Source organism: Sander vitreus, chromosome 17 (genome assembly GCF_031162955.1).
Source record: "Sander vitreus isolate 19-12246 chromosome 17, sanVit1, whole genome shotgun sequence".
NCBI lineage: Eukaryota > Metazoa > Chordata > Actinopteri > Perciformes > Percidae > Sander > Sander vitreus.
In genome coordinates, this window is record NC_135871.1 from 17,286,066 (window position 1) to 17,307,750 (window position 21,685).

General features: G+C 39.3%; 3 protein-coding genes across 3 annotated transcripts; all 3 read right to left on the bottom strand.

The window, feature by feature from the left end:
• Positions 1-925: 925 nt before the first annotated feature.
• On the bottom strand, positions 926-1,403 carry c17h10orf53 (chromosome 17 C10orf53 homolog). The gene is made up of 3 exons (XM_078272391.1): positions 1,310-1,403; positions 1,092-1,211; positions 926-990 (listed from the first exon to the last, which is right to left on the bottom strand). The coding sequence occupies exons 1-3, from the start codon at positions 1,401-1,403 to the stop codon at positions 926-928; spliced, it is 279 nt and encodes a 92-aa protein (XP_078128517.1).
• Positions 1,404-3,026: 1,623 nt separating this feature from the next.
• chata (choline O-acetyltransferase a) lies at positions 3,027-9,760 on the bottom strand. Its single transcript, XM_078273757.1, has 15 exons — positions 9,747-9,760; positions 9,459-9,528; positions 8,881-9,072; positions 8,587-8,705; positions 7,968-8,021; positions 7,688-7,868; positions 6,559-6,736; positions 6,308-6,477; positions 5,469-5,569; positions 5,225-5,353; positions 5,017-5,139; positions 4,785-4,926; positions 4,496-4,558; positions 4,262-4,399; positions 3,027-3,458 (listed from the first exon to the last, which is right to left on the bottom strand). Exons 1-15 carry the CDS (start codon positions 9,758-9,760, stop codon positions 3,027-3,029), a joined length of 2,106 nt encoding a protein of 701 aa, XP_078129883.1.
• A 1,576-nt stretch (positions 9,761-11,336) lies between these two features.
• Positions 11,337-12,893, bottom strand: slc18a3a (solute carrier family 18 member 3a). The gene has a single exon (XM_078273853.1). The coding sequence runs from the start codon at positions 12,891-12,893 to the stop codon at positions 11,337-11,339; it is 1,557 nt and encodes a 518-aa protein (XP_078129979.1).
• Between the last annotated feature and the right edge of the window lie 8,792 nt (positions 12,894-21,685).

The window sequence follows — 21,685 nt, forward strand, 5'->3', positions numbered from 1 at the left end:
ATTATTTAAAAATAAATGTATGTGTGTTAGTTTTTTAAAGAAAAAAGTGTGGGCATTGAGACATATGCAAACAACCCCAGGAATAATAAAATATGGAATCAAATACATTTAAGTTTAATAACATTCTTTGGTCATGATTTTTTGCTTGCAGATGATGATTGACAGTGTAAAATGGTTTAAAGCAAGAAATTATTTTTACATATGAAAAGTTGAATTCATAAGCAGTAAAAATGCACCTCTTCCTCATTTTAATACATGTACCAGACCTGATCAGACCAGTCTGAGGTTAGTAGACTTGAGATAGATATGGCTGTGACTGACATTAGAGTCAGTTTGCAAGCGTTATGACTCTCCTCTAGTTGTGCTACTGTTATATATTACTGCTGTGCTACTGTTTTTTTTTATTTCCTGTTATTCCATACGTGTCACCTGTGGCCACAGTGGCTGTTCCCTTACATACACCAGGGCAAAAATTAGCTATTGGGGCCCCTGCCAACACCACCCTATCCCCTTCTGTACATCATATGTACCCTGTCCCCTCCAAGGTTCTCATTAAGTAAAGTGCACACAGTGGACTACATATGGCATATTCATTATTTGCCTAGAAATCAACCCATCTTTTCTGTGTGTCATTAAGGATATGGTAATTCATCTTGGAATATGCACCAGGTAAGCCCAATATAAGCTAAAACAATTAGTTAAAACCTAATTTTGACACAGGCCCCCTCAAAAGAAAGACTGGCCCACAAAATTAATTAATAATGCAGGTCCCACCATAGTGCACGGTAATTATGCAAATTCCCTTACAAATCTGCAATACCAACTGACATTTAGTGAATGTGCAAATTTCTGGGGGCCCATATATATGATGAATGTGTGTATATATATATATATATATATATATATATATAAATTTCTGTTATCTTCAGTAAGCGTTCTCCACAGCATTAACAGCTTCTTTGCAAACAGGGTCCAGTTGTCCATCTCCACCTTCGGGGAAAAAACATGAACAGGCAGTGTCAGTCTGCACTGTGACGTCACAATAACGTAACACGTAGTCTCCGCTTTCCGTCAAAGCTAACCAAACTCACCAAACTCCAGTTGCTTTATTTTACAGCGGAAGACGACCTCCCCGTTGACCACGAGCTCCACCATGTTCCACTCGCGCGTGTCTTCCAAGACGCACTGGTGCCCGCGCGCTGTCAGAGCGGCTGTAGACATATTGGACGGAACATGTTTGACCTCACCTAAAACAGTCAAGAAAGCAGACAACATGCGGTATCCTAATTGGACTCGAAAAGAAACATACCCTGAAGACCCTGCAGGCGGAAGTTCCTGTGTTCTACTACTCCATTGGATTCATAAGGTCCGTTGCAAAGGGTCACCCGCGCGTTTTTCGGCATTGTTTGTTGTGGTCACCTGGGGTAACTGTCATACACAATGCACCTGTTGTTGCTTACATGGCATCCTCTCTGAAATGTGTCCAGGAATCCCATTTGCTCCATTTGTGATCTATGTGGCTATGTGATCAACACTAAATCGCATTTGTTAGTATCTCATTATAACAAATCAAATATAAATTGTATAAGTCATTATAAATAGGCTACCACAAGATTCGACTTTTTTTGTACTACATGAAACTTTATTATGAATATGACTTGGAACCATATACAACGTATAACAAATAATATGGCTTATGACTTCATTATTTTAAAGAACTCATCATTTGTCATAATTTCAAGGGTTGAAAGATAGCTTTTTGGCTATACTGGCACATTTGCGCTGATGTTGATCAATGTGCATTGTATAATAATAAATAATTCAAGAAGTCATAGTTATTACAACTTTCTAAAAATGAATTATGTAGTAGGTTTTTAAAATCAAATTGACATCCTGATTCCATAAATTCAGAGCAGTGCAGAGCAGAGCATGCTCAGTTGCCACAGTACCCATAATGTGGTGGATAAGTGGATATGTCTGTAAGGTTACATTTCTTTTATAAAACACAATCCGAGTAGAAACTTAAACATGGCATTGATATGCATCTACTCTGTAAACGGCAAAACAAACATAATTTGGTTTTGGTTTCTTTTAATCTTCAGCAGTACTTCATAAAACAATCCAGTATTTTGACAGTAATAAACACAGTGATCACCTCTGGTTGATAAGGGTTATATACTTACATAAACTTACATTTACACTTTGTAACATTAAGTTATAGCTATCATACAAAAATAAATAATTGATATATTCTAAATAAAGAAATTTGTATTTACAAATACACAATTTTGATCACACTTAATATTCAATAAGCTAAACGGTATCCCTTTAAAATCTTGGTCAGTTGCTATTTCCAGTATATGGAATACAGTACAGTATGAACTAAATGTCTAATGATTTTTTATAAAATGATTTCTTTTTTTTACAGACATTTAAGTAATACCACTTTATTACCATTTTTTGGTACAATAGACACAAGTTATGAAGACAACACAAATAGAAATTGCATAGAAGATTCTAGAGCTACAATGTACCTAGATCTTCAGAAAATCATTAGATAGCACTAGCAGCCTTTTTTTTAACAGTATAGCAGCATGCGATTTGCAAGTTGACATACAGTATAGTGAGACAATCAGCCATTCATCATAACTCACGGACTACTTTTGCTCGTCACCAAACAATAAATGTTATTTATAATGTTATATTATTTGGCTGATTCGTCTCGATTTAGTGCAAAACAACAATACATTTTTTTTAACCTGTATACAGAAGCCATTTTGACAGACATTTGAATTAGTGCGATATATTGGATTTTTTTTTGTGGGACAACAGCAGTAAACGTCCTCTATAATATCCAAACACCTCTAATATTCTCTAAGAATGAGTAAAATACGTTATCAGCACTTAACACATTTTACATTACAGTATACAACAACAAAAACAGCTTTACGTAACATTTTGTATCACAGTTACAGTGTATATTTTGCGATTGACTCACACCATTTTCCCCTGGCACTAACAGTTTTCTATGATTTACTTCCATTCTTCAAACCTTGTGCATCTCCTTGTGATGAAGTCTGGGTTTGAGCCTCCACTTTAGTCTGGTCAGGGGTCTTTAGCAGAATTTGTGGCAGCATTTGCTGATTCTTGGTCAGTTCAGTTGGTTTCTGCGGTGTTTTCCTTTGCCAGCTTGTGTCTGTTTGCGTGTGCGTCTCTAGTGTCTGACCCTGTCTTTGCTGGGTCGGATTGGAGCCGGAGTTACATTTATTGCACAGATCCCTCATGTCCAGTAGAGCCTGTACCAGACACTTGACAAATTCTGTTGAACATGTCTCTGGGCTCTCGTGGAAACTGGACACACAGAAGATAATGTGGTCTGACTGAGGGTTGTAGCATGCTCCATATCCGTTTGGAACCACAGGTCCATAGCAGCAGAACATCTCAACAGTAGTAGGAACCTAAGGGAAGAGTGAATCCTTCAGTACTAAATACTGCTGTAGGTGGAAAGGTTGAGATACGACTATTCTACTATACAACTGAGAATAGTAACAAAAAACAAGAACATACTATATATATATATATATATATATATATATATATATATATATATATATATTAGTAGAATAGTGTAGTGGATTCTACACTTCTAATGATGCAACTCAGCAGTGTCTTTCATTTAGAGCTGCAACGATTAATCGATTAGTCTATCGAAATACAATTAATTGACAACTATTTTGTTAATTGATTTATTATTTAAATCAGTTTTTTAAGCAAAAATGCAAAAAATTGTGAATTGTTCTGAAATTACAGAATATTTTGAGTTATGGACTGTTGGTCTAACAAAGCAATACATTGGATGACATCATCTTGTATTGTGATTAAAAATATTTTTTTTATCGATTAATCGATTATTCAAGAAAGTAATCTGCAGATTGATAATGACAGTAATTATTAGTTGCAGCCCTACTTTCATTCTAACCATCTTGGCTCCTAAATGGCAACTTTTTTCAAACCACACTCCAGTTTGTAGCTCAATTTCTGCTAAAAATGTCACATCTCAAGCACAAGCCAAGAAAACCCTGATGGCATCGATGACTTTAGACAGCCACAGAGGACATGAAACAACTGTTTTCACAGGCTTAGCAGTGCTCATGGTGATGAGTAAACTGAACTTCATGTGTGAAATTGGTGGAGTGCCCCTTTAATGCATTTTTGATTAAAAATAGCTTCACTTTATTGTTTTAAAATCAAATGACAATACCTGACTTGTAGAGAGAATGAAATGATTACTGATGCGATGGGCTTCGTCTTTGAATATTTCTGGCTTCTCCATCTGCAGTTCATGTGCAATTTCACGTAGTCCTAGTAAGTGATTGTCTATTGCCATCCCTGTAATAGCCTGAAAAGGAGAATGAATATATATGTTATAGTATTTTTTTTGATATGCAAAGTCAACATTGTAATAGAACTCTGGATGAGATTAGAGAATAGTCACCAGAATAGTATACTTTGTCTGCACGTTTATGGCACTTCGTAACATCTCCATCTTTTCTGTCTCCTGGAGATGTAAACAACTGAGAATCAATTACTTGACTATTGAATTTACAGTAAGCATAGTTATCATGGTGGAGTGCAACAACACAGACTAAAGTAAAAAATTGAATGACACTCTAAAAAGACACAAAAAGAGAAGAAAACTGACAATCTCATTTCATGATTTAAACTGAGTTTTTACTCTGCAGCAGCATTCATTTAAATTGGACAGTATGATTGTAACATATTACACTTGTGCTCAGTTCCCCATCCGTCATTGCTTTGACGAAGGCCAGGGCTTCTGGTGTGGCTGAGCGGATGTTGTCCACTCTGCCCTTCTGAAAGCGCCGTATAGAAGCACTCTCATAGGTCGACACCAGTCTGCTGTGACATCTAGAGTAACACACAAAGAGAGAGCCTTGTAGCTTGGTGCCCCGGGTTATCCTATGAGAAAAAGTCCTGTTGTAATCATCTTTTTCTTACCGGTAGTAGGCTAACTGAAGAGCAACCTGGATGTAGGCATCGGGACTCATTTTCTGCTTTTTGATGAACTCTTTCCCGTAATTGTAGAATTTGTGGACATTCATGTCTAGATTTTCCACCTGCCTGAGCAAATAAGCATAAATCCTGCTGTGAGCTGAAAGCATGTATTCATGTATTTGCTTCGACAGAAACCAGAGTAAACCCAAACCTCTGTAGTTTGTCAGCGGAAGAGGCGAGGAGTTTATGAATCTCTGGAGTACATTTCCAGCGGAGCTTGCGTGGTGCAGGCAGCTCACTCACACTTGCAGCCCTAACCAGCTTTGATGGGCTGCCGATCCTGATGTCACATGGGGATATTAGATCATTTGGCATGTTTTTTAAGATTGTCTTATTTGGATTTTCTAAGCGTATGCCAAATAATATCACAAACATATTTTGCATTTCATTCTTACATGTATTTGAGAAGAAACTCTGTGCACTGCACAAGGACAATTCCCTCAAATGGTGAGTGTTCACACACGACTCCACAGCAGCCGCCAGCTCCTACAACAAACTGACACAGCCGTGCTATTGTCAGTGGGATTTTCTTGAGTTGAACAAAACTGCAATGCTAGATTATCTAGAATTAATTTCATATTTATTGTCGTACTTGTGCATGCTGAATCTACATGCTCCTTCATATACATTTCAGTCACATATTACACTCCACAGTGAAGAAATAATTTTAAAATGAATTCTTCATCAAAACATCTCCATCAAAGTTCATGCTAATGACATAAAGCTGACGGCTTGTAATCCAATGGGGACCTCCACTTTCCATTTCTCTAAATGTAAATTCTTAATTTGGTATGGGATTGGCTAATTGCATCCACTGGTACTGTGAGAGAGGAACATGAATGTGTTGAGTTATGTCATGTCCTCAGTAATTAAGGATATAGCATTCCTTAATCATCTACATTTCTTTAAACCTCACTTTTTTTTCTTCTTTTTTTTTTTAAACCTTTATTTATCCAGGTAAGTTGATTGAGAACAATTTCTCATTTGCAATGACGACCTGTCACATTCACACAGTTACACATTCATACCTGGAAGCTGCCCAGTACAACCATAGTCTGATCTGCTGGCCACTGAGCAGCTCCACTCGGTTGGGGTTAAGGGCCTTATTCAAGGGCACCTCAGTGTTGGTAATGAGGGAGGGACAAGCGCTGCTCTCTCACTTTCCCTACCCAGATTCATTGATTCTTCGATTCCTCTTTCTTCTTAGCCTTACTAGCTAACTGTGATTACTAACCTGCATGGGCTTGTCGTACCAGCGGTTGCCCCCATTCTTGGCCACTCCTCCACCGTGCAGCATCAACATCGCACGTGCAGAGTCACTTAGCTCGGGCCCACTGGCATCATCCAGACAGACCAGACACAGACAACGCTCGATCATGTCCAGGGAGTCCCTGTTAGTAGACTCTAGAGCATAATATATGAGGGAAAAGTCAATTTGGTGGGCAAATACACATGGAAACACTGAGATCTGCCTCAGTCTCATACCTTTCATGAGCACACTGCGAGACTCGGCCCACTCTGTCCGTCCATCTGAAGTGAGGAGACCAATAGGTGGGACACGCTCTTCTTCGCTGTCAGCCATCCTGGCGATCTTCTCCACCTGAGCCAGCAGGTCTCTTTCATTCAGTCGGCGGAAGTTGATCACCACATCCAGCACAAAGAACTGGACAGAGGTTCAAATTGGACATAAGCTGTTTCAATGTACTGACTCGTCCCTAAGGTCTTATTTTAATATACGCAGGGAATCTATACAGCAGGGCACAATTGCTTCCTAAAGACATGGACACATGGGAACATCTGGTAGGATGTGCATGGTGAAGGCAACACAGACTTGAAGGATAATTCCATTTTATTACAACTTGACCATATACTCTTGACCATCATTTCTATCAGTAATGATAACATTATACTCACTAAAGTAATTGCTTAGATTTGAAACACACAGAGTGACTCAGTTGTTAGTAAAACCAGATTTTATGTTTCTCTGGTTTTGAGTGACAATACTGGTCCATTACTGGTCTTATTGAAGGACATAATATAGCAAATTGTGAGCATCTTTAATTGTTTTATATAATTATTTGAGTACCTTTGATTCTTCTTATATAAGATGTGTAAATGTCACATTTTCTAGATAATTAACTTAACAGAGAGCACTTGTCAGTGGTTGTTAATCACTCATTGGAGTTATCATAGTGCCCACAGAGCCTGTTTACAGTACCATCCGATACAAGTGAGTGATGATCCATATCTTCTGCTGTAGAAGAGACAATGTATAGTCTAATTTTCTCTAAGTAAGTGAAACTGTCACTGTACACATATTGTTACCTGTGAGGTTATTTGTTCTGAATTCAATTAATTATTGACCTTCTTACCTTGAGTTGGGATTTCTTTGTAAAACTACTGTTTCCAAAGTCAAGAATGAATTGTCAAGCCAACAGATGAGAGGTCCTGAAAGTGCTGAGCTCACATCTCAACTGAACCATCTCCATGACAACTAGACAAACACCATGCGCCGCTGATGACCGTGTGATGTAGTTGAAAGCACCTGAAAAAGCTAGTAATCGGAACTTTGTCAAACTAGTCTATGACTTTGGATTTGTTTTTCTTCACTGACCTGGTTTTTACAAGCCACAATGATGTGTTCGGGTTCTGGCATAACGCTACTCTCCTGGGCCACCAGTGTGTCCCTCTCAGGCCCCGGCAGGCGGTAGGAAGTGAAGATGCGATAGTACTGCTCCATACACAGAGGGGTTCCAGCCAGCTGGCCCCGAGCGTAGTCCACAGGCAGGGCCCGTCTGCACACAAACACTTTGTCAGGCATTTTATTTACACATGATAACCTGTGGTTCAGATGATTATCTCAAGTGCATTCATGCTGTCATATATTAACTTACGAATCAAGAAGAGTCTTGTACTCCAAAACTCCAGAAATTAAGTGTGCAGCAAACCTAGGAAAGAACGACTTTACATTGTGAAATACTTCCTAAAACACACACATGTTGTACTTGATCACTCCTAATAATTCCTTGCATTTAGCCTCGTTCTTTTGTAGCTGTATTCCATTTAACAGTATAAATGCTACATGTAAATCATCTGGTTAAGGAGCCAGTCCCAGATCAATACCATGTTAACCACACCACAGCCTCCATTGTCTGTTAACCTTGCCACCAGTTGTAGCCTGGCCTCTTAGCCCTCAAGGTGTTCTGGGTAATGACCCTATCTGTCAATGTGTAGCATGGAAGTGTTTGCTATAATTGATCAAAGCCGGTCTCTGAGTAATCTATACAGTTCACTGTCATTTCTCAAGTCTTTGTGCTGTAATAATAAAAAAAAATGCCTGTCAAGTGGTAACTTTTTTAGTTTTGCAATGCATTGGAATTACAGCTTGTTAGTTTACAGTATCTGTGGTAAAGGATGGCGGACAAGGGACACTACTGGGTGACAGTATACTTCTCTGTCCTGCCTGAGGTTTCTCTCATGACTTATTTGTCTCGGTTGTACAGCGTCTCATACCTTAAAGAGTCGATGGGAGCCCTGAAGTTCTGCTGTGGGAAGACCATCACAGGACTGGAGTTGACGGGCAGAGCCAGTCTGTTGTTTAGGTACATGTCATTCAGCCAGTAGTCATACACCTCCAGTTGGACATAGAGGGATACATTACTGGTTGGCCCTTTAAAACTGTGTGTTCTTACCACAGTGTTATTTATTCTGAAGTCTGAACTTTAAAATCAACATTTGAATTGTTGGGATTTGAAATGTCTTGCACATATCATTGTTGTATGTTTTTGACCAGATAAGTGTATTTACCCAGTTTGCCTTGTTTTCCCTCCTCTCCACGAGTTTGCTCTGTAGTAGCTCCCCCACTCCTCCAGGGGCTCCAAACTGCTTCACTACATTTTGGGTCTTGTTGAACTGTTCCTCTGTGAGCAGATGCTTCATACACCTCAGGTACATGTCCAGTGTGTCTTTCAGGACAGGGAGCGGCAGCTTAGGAAGACCCTAAGACAGTGTGGGGCATGTAAACTCAAAATGTGTGTTCATGTGGTTGGTTCAATTATATCAATTTATCAAGAAAATACTTTAAATAAATAATTCAGTTTTTAGTTTTACTTGTTGAGAACAACTGCCTCCCCAAATTGTAAATGATTCACTTCACTTGACTCAGAATAAGTAAGTGTAAAAAAGTTAATTGAAATGTCAAAGCATATTATTTATTCTCATACAATATCATACATGTATTCCTAAAGGCACTTGTATGTCTTAATCATATTAATATGTTTTAATTTAACTAGATTTTTAAAGTTCCCAATTTATGGTAAAAGAATTTCTCTCATGCATATTCCAGTAAAAAAATGACAGTAGATATAAGTCAAATATATATTTACATCTCCCCCCCCTAAATCTTTGGAGGGCTCCTGGTCCAGAACTGGCATGTTGGCGGAGCAGAGGGGCAGCCTTTAAGACAGACTCTGTCCAAAAATAAAATGATATCAATATCAAGGATCGGCAAGTGTTAAACAGTCATTGTGACGGTCTAACTAGATGTCTTTAAGCGTTGCACTACTGTGGGAATATTTAATACAAATGCACAGTTCTACTCAATAAATACATGACAGAAGAAATACAAGAATGCGCACTTTGGAATATGTTTACATATTTTTCAAAATGGTTACGTAAACTTGTACATGTGATGTTAACAAGCTGTCATAAATAGCCTAACACTAAAACATTTACCTAACTGAAATAAACCATACAAATGAAATGTTTTACTCACCAGAAAAACAATCCCACGCGTCCTGTGGCTCAAGCAAGGAGTTTTAGGGTTTATGCAAAATCCACAAATCCATTTCTGGCGGAATTTCTTTTAATTTTCACTACTTTGAATATTTTATCATGTTGATCCTCTTTCAGTCCCCACCATGGCAAGAGCGCAACTCCATCGCTGGCTCAGGAGAGATGCTGGGAGGGTAACTCCTGGCTGCCAGGCTCCTCCCAGAAGTCCTGCTATTCGCCGAGAAGTTTATTTGGCACTTCACATCTTCACACAACCTTATTTAGACACCGACTGAACGCCTCAGATGCCCGGCACCGAAAGGCAATTAGGATGTATTTCGGACTTCCTCCTTTGGCTTTCTGAAATTTCAACACTTTCAGTCGAGCAGTTTGGACGCAAACATTGCTTCCACCTCACTGCATCTGACTGATTTAATTGGCATTATGTATTTAATATTAGGCCTATATACAAAGATTTGCATTTTGGACAAGCACAGATGCTTTGACATCTTTGCTCTGACATCGATTTTACACACAATATTACCCTCACCCTCAGGCCTATATTTTGCTCGCAAACTATTATTTTAATAATGCAGTAAGTTACCTTTTATAAAATGGACTTAGGTATTCACTTTCGGCTGTTTTGTATAATAATAAGGATCACACAATACCCAAGTGTAGGCCTTAATACGTTTATTATTTGATTGTTAAATGAATGCGTGTTCAATGCAAAAATCCAAGAATGTGTGTGCGTGAAAAACGTGTGAGCTTTATGAATATAACCATCATATTAAAAGTTTTCATTTTCATGATCATTGTTAAATCCAGGAGGAAAATAATTGTCTTATACCGCAAAAAAATGATCTAAGTAAAAAATAATAATTAAATAAACACTATACCATTCACATAATATTGATTTAATTATGTACATGAATATACATGTATGTACAGTCGCAGATCACACAATGAGGCTATGCATTCCAGAAGTACATCATCCAAAATAAACAAAATAATTAGACAAGAAGACACAGATTTCAGAACATTTACATCTTTTGTATCTTTCTAAAATCGTCTTGTGACACACAGTATTGCATATTAAGTTTAGCAGCACAACTCTGGCAAAATGAATACAGATTACATTGAAAGACGCATACATTACAATTGTTCTTTTGTTAAAATACATTTACACAATCCCTGAATATGAGTCAGTTTCTGATACAGTGATAAATACTGTTAATGAATAGACATTTATCTGAACAAATCTTTCACAATACTCTCACTTTAAGATGAACAAACGCCAGCGAGCGCCTTTCTACTGCAAAAGCCTGAAGCTATTTAGTTGACAATATCCGGAGGAATTGTCACCAGGAGCAGTAAATTAATGTATGTGTTACACAATCCTAATCGTGTTATGCAATTGATTGGATCGGACGGGATGCACACAACTCTACATGGGCACTTTGATAGTTTTACACTCAGTTGAAGGTATTTTATGCATACTCTCCTCCTGAGGATTCCTCCTCTGAATACGACCGTTGCGGAAAGGTTTCAACGCCATTCTCGTCGATCGTTGTACATAAACCCTTTCTCTTCTTCTCTCGTTGCTCCATCTTAATTGTATCATACAGTCCTGTTGGGCCATCCTCCAGGAGCATATTTCGCTCGGAGAAAGAAGGCTTCATCTTTGTCACGTTCTTCAGCAGAAGGAGCGCTGGTGCGTAAAGTACATTGGCGAGGCCCATGCCTAAGTTGAGCTGAACAAAGCCCAGGTCGTGCACTATCTGTCCAGCCACCACGGGCCCCAGGGCATAGGCCACGCAGTAAGAGATGTCTGCGATGGCGTACACACTGCCATACACTGACACATGTCGCACATCCACCAGGAAACCCAGTGTTGGCAGGAGCGCCGTGTCCACAAAGGCGATGCCAAAACAGATTCCGCACAGCGGGATCATGAGCTGTCCAAAGTTTTTACAGGCTGGCACTGTGCAGGAGCTTGCGCCTATGAACACCATACCTATAGCCCCGTAAAACCACTGGAGATGAGGGTACTTGGCTGCTAATTTGACAGTGAGATATACACCTAAAACATGAGGGAAGAAGGCAGGGAACCATGTCATGCCGATCTCCCACTGGTTGGCATGCATGTTTTCCTCCATCCAGTTGGCGATAGTGGGCTCAAGGAAGGCGAGAGGGATGTTACAAATTGTCAGAGCACCAGCCACTACAGCTATATAAGGATCAATCATCAGTTTATATATGGGGGTGCCTACTGGCATGTTTTCTCTCTCTCGGTTAGAGAAGGGTTTCAGCACAGTCAGGCACAATACACCATCAATGAGGCAGACACAGGCCAGAATCAGGAAGGGCACCCGCTTCCCTGCGAACTGATAGAGGACCCCTCCAAAGGGGGGCGCCACAAGACTTCCGAAAGAGATGAAAGCCAAGGCAATACCCAGCGCTTTGCTCCTCTCTTTCTCCTCTGTGTACCTGTCTGCGATCAGAGCGATCCCAGCAGTGTCCGCGAAAGCCGAGCCGAGGCCCTGGATGCTACGCGCCAGGAACAGAGTTGCGTAGTTTTCAGCGAAGGCAAAAGTAAGGGTGGAGAGAAACATGACATTGAGACCGATGAAGAGTGGAATATCATACCCCACTCTGTCTATAAACGTGCCACTTAGTGGGTTCACCAGGAGCTGCAGGATGGCCTTGGAGGCAAAAAGAACACCAATCTGTAGGTCGAAGTTCCCCTTGGTTGCTTTGTGGATGGTGCTGTTAGTGAAGTTGGTCTGCAGTACAACGGCTTCGGCTTTATCCGCTGCTTTCTGTAGCTCTTCAAGGTAATCGGGTATAATTGGCACAATTACCATGTAAAGCATGTTGTCTAACAAAAGTGCTACACAGACTATTACTAGAATAACCTGTTTCTGCCGAACTGGGTCTTGGATGTAGCCCAGTTGTTTAGTTCTTTCGCCTATCTGGGACAGTTTGGAGGCGGCAGATTGTGCCAAAGTAGTGGCTTGTCCCTCTGTGGTCACCTCCGGCTCCATGATGTTTTCCATTTCTGGCTCAAGTCTTGTCTTTTGAGAATGAAAATCGGCTTCCCCCAGTTGATTTGCTTATAGAATTACGCACACTTGGCACATCTGGTCTGTCTTTTATTTAGTTTTCTTTTCCAGCATCTGGAGCCCTACTAATGAGCTAGATAACTTCCCTCTGCTTTACCTCTTCTCTGTCCCTTGCGCCGTCCGTCATCGCACGCGCTTTTCCACTCCTGTGACTTGGACTCGTTTTATCGCCGTCATCCCTAGTTGCTTCATTGTCTCATATCCCGTCATTCAGGTGACGCGCTTGTCCCGGGCAGCACTTACAGGTTGGGAATTTACCTCCAGCTCACAGTACCAACTCCATCAGCGCACTCGCTTTTTTAGGTCCGTCTGCAGCATCCTTTCGGCTCCCAGCTGTCTTCAGTCAGAGGTAACGCTGTGAGCTAAGTCATCATTTCACATCAACCGAACTGGTTTTGTCGGCCGTGGAAGAAATACACACTGCAGTTTGTGGACTCCAATAGGTGCCCCCCTCCCCCTCCCATCTTCGCCAATGGCTGTGACGCACAGTCCTGCTGCTCTCCAGAAGATCTTTTATGCTAATTAAATACAAAATCCAGAGTGCGCACTGCTGTCCATTCAGTTGCTTCTACAAAGGGCCGAGGATAGTTGCTCCAGTTTATGTTATATTTAACTTTCTCAATTTTAAATTACAATAATGTGCAATTTGATCATTTAAGTCTAAAAGTAGGAATCGCTAAAACTCTGGCAATTCCGCTCAATAACATAAAAACAACGACAAGAAAGCCTGTAGTATTTTAACTTGAGCTCAGCAGCAATACTGCTACAAGGAGAAACAAATACGCACAGATTTCCGCGTTACTCGATAAGAAAAAAACTGATTCAGCACCACACTCCAGTGGACAGCTCCACAAAAGTTGCCACTAAAAGGAAAGTGATAAGCCTGATCCGACAAGGCTGATCTTGCGCTCTCACCTCTGTGTGTGTGTGTGTGTGTGTGTGTGTGTGTGAGAGAGAGAGAGAGAGAGAGAGAGAGAGAGAGAGAGAGAGAGAGAGAGCATAATTGTGGTTAAAAAAGAAACATCTTATCACTCGGTTGTGAGCCATCAGAGCCAAATTTTCATGATCAGTATTCAATGATCTGAGAAAAGAAAAGTTTACGCACAACTGACAGGATTTCATCCTTATCATCTGCATTTCAATATAGCTATATATCCCTTTGTTCTTTGTTCCATTCTGTTACTTTTCTTTCAAAATGTGTTCTTTTGCGACGCTTTGCGCTAGATACATCGTGTCAATTACATCTGGAAATACTACTATCATATAGGCCTATGAAGGAAACTTCAAGAGATCATATTTGTTTAGCTTTTTAACCGACACGAGACTGAACTGGGGGTTTAAATGCAGCGTAACAGCGCCATCTTCCGGTGCAGAAAAGCTATCACCAACATTTACTGTACTCAGTCAAAGCAATCTACTAATGGGGATCAATAATTTGATTTCAAATGCAAATCAACGTCTTTAGAGAATCTTCTTGAATTAATCATCGTATTAGAGTGAGCTGTTTTTCATGATAGTGACACCAGTTAAAAATACCATTTTAAAACAGGAAAATTGGTTTGGAAACTGTTTAAAGATCTCACTCCATGGGAAGCTTTTTTTGTGTCTGTCTTTTGTTGTTTCAGCTGCTTCTATATGTTTTCAGAATAAATAAATAATGACTAATTGTCAATTAAATGACTAAATAGCTTGTCAGCATTTGCAGTCGGATACAGATTGATGATCAGATCTGAAACATGAGACAGAGCAGTATTGACATCTAGCGGAGGAAGAATTGATTGGTCAAGGAACCCTTGTAACCTTAAAAGTGGACCCTATTATACAAGATTCCCTCTAAATATCTTATTCTACGTCTTTAGAGTAAAATCAGCAGATTCGCTGCCAAATGATGATGATTGATTTTATGAATGTAATCAAAGTGGAGAGAGTCAGCATACTTGTGAATGAAATGCTGTTTTCACTGATTCATTAATCAGATATTTGTGTGTTGACAGCGTAGGTTTCAGTCATGTTACTTTAATTAACGGTCAAAAATTATTTCCCTGTTAGTTTTTTCTTTGGGTGTCATGTGTCCTCGTTCAGCCAGTAGATGTCCTCATATCTCTATACTTTTTCACTTGAAATATAATTGCTGACTTGTTTCAACCAGAGGCCTTCCTCTCAGCATGAGTAGTCTTTAACAGCAAGTCATTTATATGCAAACGAGCCGTTCCCAACCTTTTTTTCTTGTGGATCCTTCACATTTTGTGGTGTATACAGTACTTATGACCGTCATGACAATAATTGTGACCAGTTCAACTGAAAACTGATTCTGTTTTCTCAGATTGTTTCATTTAAGGGTTTTTGGGCACAACTAGTTAAAGTTTAAACAATTAATTAAATTGCACATCATTTTGTGTAACATGTATATACTTGTCTCTTTTTTCTCCCTTTAATCATCCGGGGACCCTTCAGATTTTTTAGGGACCCCTTGGGGGGTCCCGACCACCAGGTTGGAGACCACAGTGCAAGACAATCAATAGGATGAGTAATTCAACACAGGTGTACACAGGCCTAGTAAGTGTAACAATGGACAACCTTGTACAGAGATCAGGAATAGAAGGATACAACCACAAAGGTTCAAAGATTCAATGTATTCATCAATAAAAACATGTGTCATTTACATGTTTTTATTGATGAATACATTGCTACTCCCATGCTACAGTTATACACCCAACGCTAATCATACAGGAAAAAAATACCCACAAAATAAAACCATGTGATTAAAAACAACAGAAAACGACATTCCTAAACAAAAAAACGTCCAAACAACAATATAAAAGCAGACTGAGACAAAACAAATGAAAGTCCCAGTTTACACCCTGCTTACAAAGTTCTGGTCATGATGTTGTATCCTCTGTGGGATAAAAGAGACAGAATACCACTATGTTCAAGAAGACCACCGTATCATTTACCAAGACTGGCTTTAAGTAAAGCTGTCTTTTAATCCTGTTGGGAGATATTTTGGGATATTGTCTCTTCTGATGAGACTTCTTTTTCATGGCCAATGAAACGTAGATAGCCTGGTGGGTCATGTTTGGCCTGTGTGAAATGCCTGGCCATTGCATATTCCAATTTTTAGAAAACAAAACCGCCATTAGAACAGGATTCTAATGGCTGTTTTGTGCTCTATAATACTCTTTCAGTATTTTTTCTATGGCCTTTCCACATATGTAGACAGAACACACATGGTTTTTTTTGGAACTTGGAAAACATCACGTGGTTTATGTCAGACTGCATAGAGGTATGAATCTTGCTGAAGTGGTTCAGGGGTTCTGAGTTGAATGCAATCAATTTAGCTTTAAACCACCAAAGACACCATTCATTCCCAGCGTCTTTGAAACAAATCAGAGAAATCCAGCTATTCGTTTCCCTTCTGGAGCTTTGACGTAGACAGCTTAAATCCAGGGAATAAATGTTAGGAATGTAACCAAAAAAGGGGCTCAACATTTTTCAGATTTATTTTTAGATGAAATGTTATGTCACCTCAGTGAGAGCAGCTTTGATAATCACATGTATTTCCCTCAGTGAACATACTGTAACTGGAAAGCTTAAGCAGAGTCACGAAGGCCGGAACTCTGCGTTGGCTTCTGGTTCACCCCAAGAGACTGCTGTAAACACACTTTTTTTGTTTCCGGGGACAACAACCCATTTCAGTTCAGTGTCCGCTTGACTGCTGTTGTGGGTGGAGTCAGCATTGTCCTCATAACTGGATTGGCTGTGTTAGGGTTAGGGATCAACATTTTTTGCTGTTTTCCCAGTGATTCTGCTCTGATCTGGTTTGAAAGTAGCTCAGAAGAGTCAAGATCACCATGTAATCGTGTGCAGTTGCCAACATATTAATTTCTAACAGCTAAACAAAATCCTAAGCCACTGCAGCTAAATGCAGCCAAAAATAACCTGGTGGACCAGAATGATTACAATATGAAGTTATTTTGTAACAGACTGAAATCTGTAAATGGATGGAAAGTATAGATTGGCCGAACATTCACAAAATAGCAACAAGTTGCCTGCTGCAGTATATGAGAGAGAAAGCAGGACAGTAAGACTGTAAAGGTTTAAAAGGAAAATTCCTTGATTATCAGCCTATCAAAATTCACATGGTTTGCATTCCAGCTGTAGTGTGCTGTGGTGGGAGACATACTGATATCCCTTCCTTAAATAAACCATAGTGGCATAACACTTAAATAGAGATAAAAGTCCTACTTCAATAAAAGTAAACAGATGTAGAGCAGAGTAAATGTTTTCACTGTGAAGAAGAGCAGCGTTGAGGTTTTCTGTCGGATGAAATCTGCAGTTTGGAGAATATTTCATGCTTTTAAAAGAGTTGAAAAGCGACGGTAATAAAAGGAATGACACAAGAGAGAAGGAAAGAAGGAAAGAGGGAAGGAAAGAAGATAATGGACTGAGTTCTTGAAAAGTTTGTATCTTGGATCAAGATTTTTAGAGACGGCAATGTCGGTCTGTCCTCTACTTTGGTCCAGACTGAAATACCTATACCATGATGTTTAGTAAACACATTCATATTCCCCTCCCCCTAATTTAAATGTTTCTAATATTTTGGATTATGACCAAATACATGCAAAACTTTCCATCAGCCTCAGTTGTACTTTATGTTGCAATACATAATTACATATAAACTGCATTTGAAAAATAAGAAAAGTTGAATAATAGGATAATCCATGTACAGTAGCTGAATGGATTAAAAGACACATCATCCCCATGTGTGAAATCCATTCATTTAATCAAAGCATAGTGCCGCTGCTGCCAATACTGACTGGGGAGTTTTATAATTGACAAAAGAGGAGAATTGCATGTGAACATACCATCCTTGCATAAACACTGATATGTGACCTTTGGTTGCAGTGAATCAGCAACATTGTAGGAAAACTGCACATCCTCATCTATGTCCTCAAAAGATGATTGGTTGTAGGGTGAAAAAACATCTAATCAAAAAGAAAATAGTGAGCAGCATTCCACTTGTTTGGGCGGACTTTTTTGCTGCTCAGCACAAGATGTTCTATGTGTATTTGTGTGTCTGTTAGTGCAAGTCAGGGAGTGAATAGTGTGAAGTGCTCACAATATTGTCAACCCTATAGTGGTCAAAGTGACCGGTTTAATTAATTAAAACAGTGATTTCTAAGGGGCAGTGACGCACAGCTCCACTTTAATCCAGATTACACTGAACCACTAATCCTGTAAAAATACTGTTTCTTCAAAACAAATATGTACATATACAAATGGTGTAATTTCTCAAGTTCAATTCATTGTTTGGAAGAGCAGCTGTGAATTTTCAACGTGTGTGTGTGTGTGTGTGTGTGTGTGCGCGTGCGTGCGTGCGTGTGTGCAGTCTTGTGGGTCCAGGGTTATATAATCGGCTTCACATCTGACAGTCAAGATCAGTAATAAAGAAAATGAATGTGTGGTCGATCTGAGGCAGCAGACTAACATTTCACTTTGTTTTTGAGGCCTGAGCTCGGTCACGAGGTGTTGGAATCCCCATCGGATTCCTCAAAAGATGGTGATTCAGAGGAACTGGGGTTGATTTAGCAAAATGATGTGCTCCAGGTTGGAGAGCAGACACTCTTTGTTCCACCCTTTACTGAGCAGCAAAGGCGTTCTGTACACAAGAAGGATTTAGGGGAAACTGGGGATGGCTGCAACATTTTTCTTTTTGTACGTCTTTGCTTCTTGGAATTACATCTTTTCAAATGTAGCATAAATGTTGTATGTTTATGTCAGCTATACGAGTAAAAGTAACAGAAAGTTGTGATTTCATAACAGAGATAAATATAAAACATAACATTTTTAGCCATTTTACGTAAATCTCTGGCCAGTGTGGTTTTAATCTGGGACATCATCTATGACGACAAATCATTATTCAACACTAATAAACTATAATACAATACAATAATACAATAATATATAATACAATAAATATTATTTATTGTAAATTATTTATTGCACAATGTTCCTTGAAACTCCAATCGTGTTGGCAGTTGCTCATGTTGGCCTGCAGCGGTTTAGGAAGTGAGGTCAAAATAACTCTTTCCACCAGATGACAACTCCATATCTCCAGCAGTGTCTGGGGACTTTGATGTTCACGTCATAAAGGGTCTGATGGAAGTTTTATTTTGATAATAATGACAACAATCTGCTCAGGATTGATGCATGCAGCTAATTTGGTCCTTATTTCAAGAGAATTGCTTGACATCTGAAAAGTCTAATCTGTAGTGTTTTTTTCCTGTAGATAACTCAATTAGGTAGAATAAATGAGAATGATGCCGAGGACAACAGTCAGGGGCTGGGTTTGCCTACTGCATTATCGTTATTACCGCATAATTATGCAACAACCCGCTCCACTGACAAGCTGTCGTCAATTAATCTCCTTAGAAACACCAACTGGGGGCTTCTACTGTATGTTGTAACCTCTGGGTGTTATCTTCATTGTGCTGGGTGAACGTTCACTTCACTGTGATTGCACTGACACACATCCAGTGGTGAAAAAAACTCTTTACTGAAGTAAAAGTAGCAAAACCACAGTCTAGAAAATCCTCTGTTACAAGTAAAAGTCCTGCATTCAAAGATTTTACTTGAGTAAAAGTACAGTAAGTATTAAGATCAAAACATGCTTCAAGTACTAAAGGTAAAAGTACTCGTAATACAGAATGGCCCATTTTAGAATAATATATATTATATTATGGGATTATAATCATTGATGCATTAGTGTACGCACAGTGGCGGATCTAGAAAAGTTTACATGGGGTGGCAAAGGGGTGGTGAAAGGTCTTGGCAGGCTGGCATTGGAAGACGGTACACGGAAACCCCCATATGTAAATGGCTTGTGTGGCAAATAGAGGAAAAACTGTAAAACCGCATAACATAATTCTATCATTTGTTTGACCTTTTGTTTGATCATAATTACTGATAAAGTAAGAAAATAGAATAGAATGTGTCTTATTCTATCAGTAATTATGATTATATTATATTATATCTATTTATATACTGTATGTACATATTTACATACCCTATACAACAGAGTATAAATAGCCAAAAACTGAAAACATGTCATTTTACTGAGTGACATGACATGTTATGCTACTGTAATGCAATTTATGTGGAAGAAGAATAAAAACATAGCATGTGGTCCAGTGGGAATAGCAGGCCTATCCTTTTCCTCCAGGTCATCTTCATCTGTCTCATCCTGATCACTCCTTGCCTCTGTCCCTCTCTCTGAATCTGCAGACTTCTCTTCATCCCTCACAGTCAATTCTTCCTTTTCCTCTTCTCCTTCACTTATTTCTCCATCTCCTTCTGTGGCCTTCTTCTGCTCTGACCCTCATGGTCTCTCCAGTTTACTGCCTTCTCCTTCTACATTTCCCGCCTTCTCTTCATCCTGTGTACTTCTCTGAATTTTCTTTGCAAAAAACTGGCATTATCCCCACTTTTAGCTTTCCTTTTCACTTTAAGTTTCCAGCTAATCTCTCCAGCTACTCTAGCCTGTAAAAATCAAGATGTGAAAAGCGCTGGTTAACGTTATATTACATTACACTGTAGGGCTCTGTAGCTAATACGTAGGCCTAGCCTATAACAAATATAAAATCTGAAAAGATTTATCACATACACAATATTTATGTTTAGACTAGCCTACTTAATCCCATTATATTTGTTGTTTTCCCAGTTTGACAGTAAAGGATGTCACCTGGTTTAATTTGTGTGAGAGTAAGTGGATTATGCTGCTTAACTAATCAAATAAAAATGAGCAAGCACCGAAACGGCGACCCTCTGTAAACGTTATGAATTCAAACAAGCCAGGTTTTCATTTTTTTCCGTTAAGCTGTTCTTGTCTTTACTAAAATCCAAACTAACAAAGGGCAGAAGGCTCTTAAATCACGAGGGAGCGATTTCACTTTTGGCTAATGTAATATACTCGCTGTTATTGCTGTTGCTGAACCGCCTTTAGCATACATTACATTCATTACAAATGTAACTTTAAGTTAAACGTGTGTTTCAACTTCACCTGAGGATACTGACTTCACCTTCAGAGCCTCGGGGGCAGCTCAGTTGCTCCAGTCTTTGCCGGGATGCAGGACCACCACAGCCAGACTGTGTGAATGCCGCTCTGCACGTTTGATGCAGGGACGTAGCTAAGTGAGGGGCAGGGGGCTAAGATTACATCTACAATTATTATTTATTATAAATTATTATTAGGGCTGTCAAAATAACGCGTTAATTTCGATTAATTAATCTGAGAAAAAATTATGCGTTAAAAAATGAACGCAGATTAATCCATTCCATATTGACGTTTGCATACAGACGAAAATCTGGTGCCACTGATGTCTGCGCTTCTCTCTGCTGCTCTGAAACAGACGTTACAGGAAACACAAACCCGCTTTTCTTTTCTTTCAGGCATCAGGCGGTTCAGGCACCGTTAATTATGTATGCGATTAATTTTGATTAATTAATCACAGAGTATGTAATTAATTAGATAAAAAAATTTAATCGATTGACAGCCCTAATTATTATAAATGTATTGTTTGTTTCAATGTTATGAGAAGCTTGTGGACATAGTCGCGGTTTGTTTTTACAAGTACAGTTTTACACTTCAGCAATGGGCAGTATGAGAAACATAATTTGAATATCAAAGCCTGTAAACCTATTCTAGGAGACCCCAG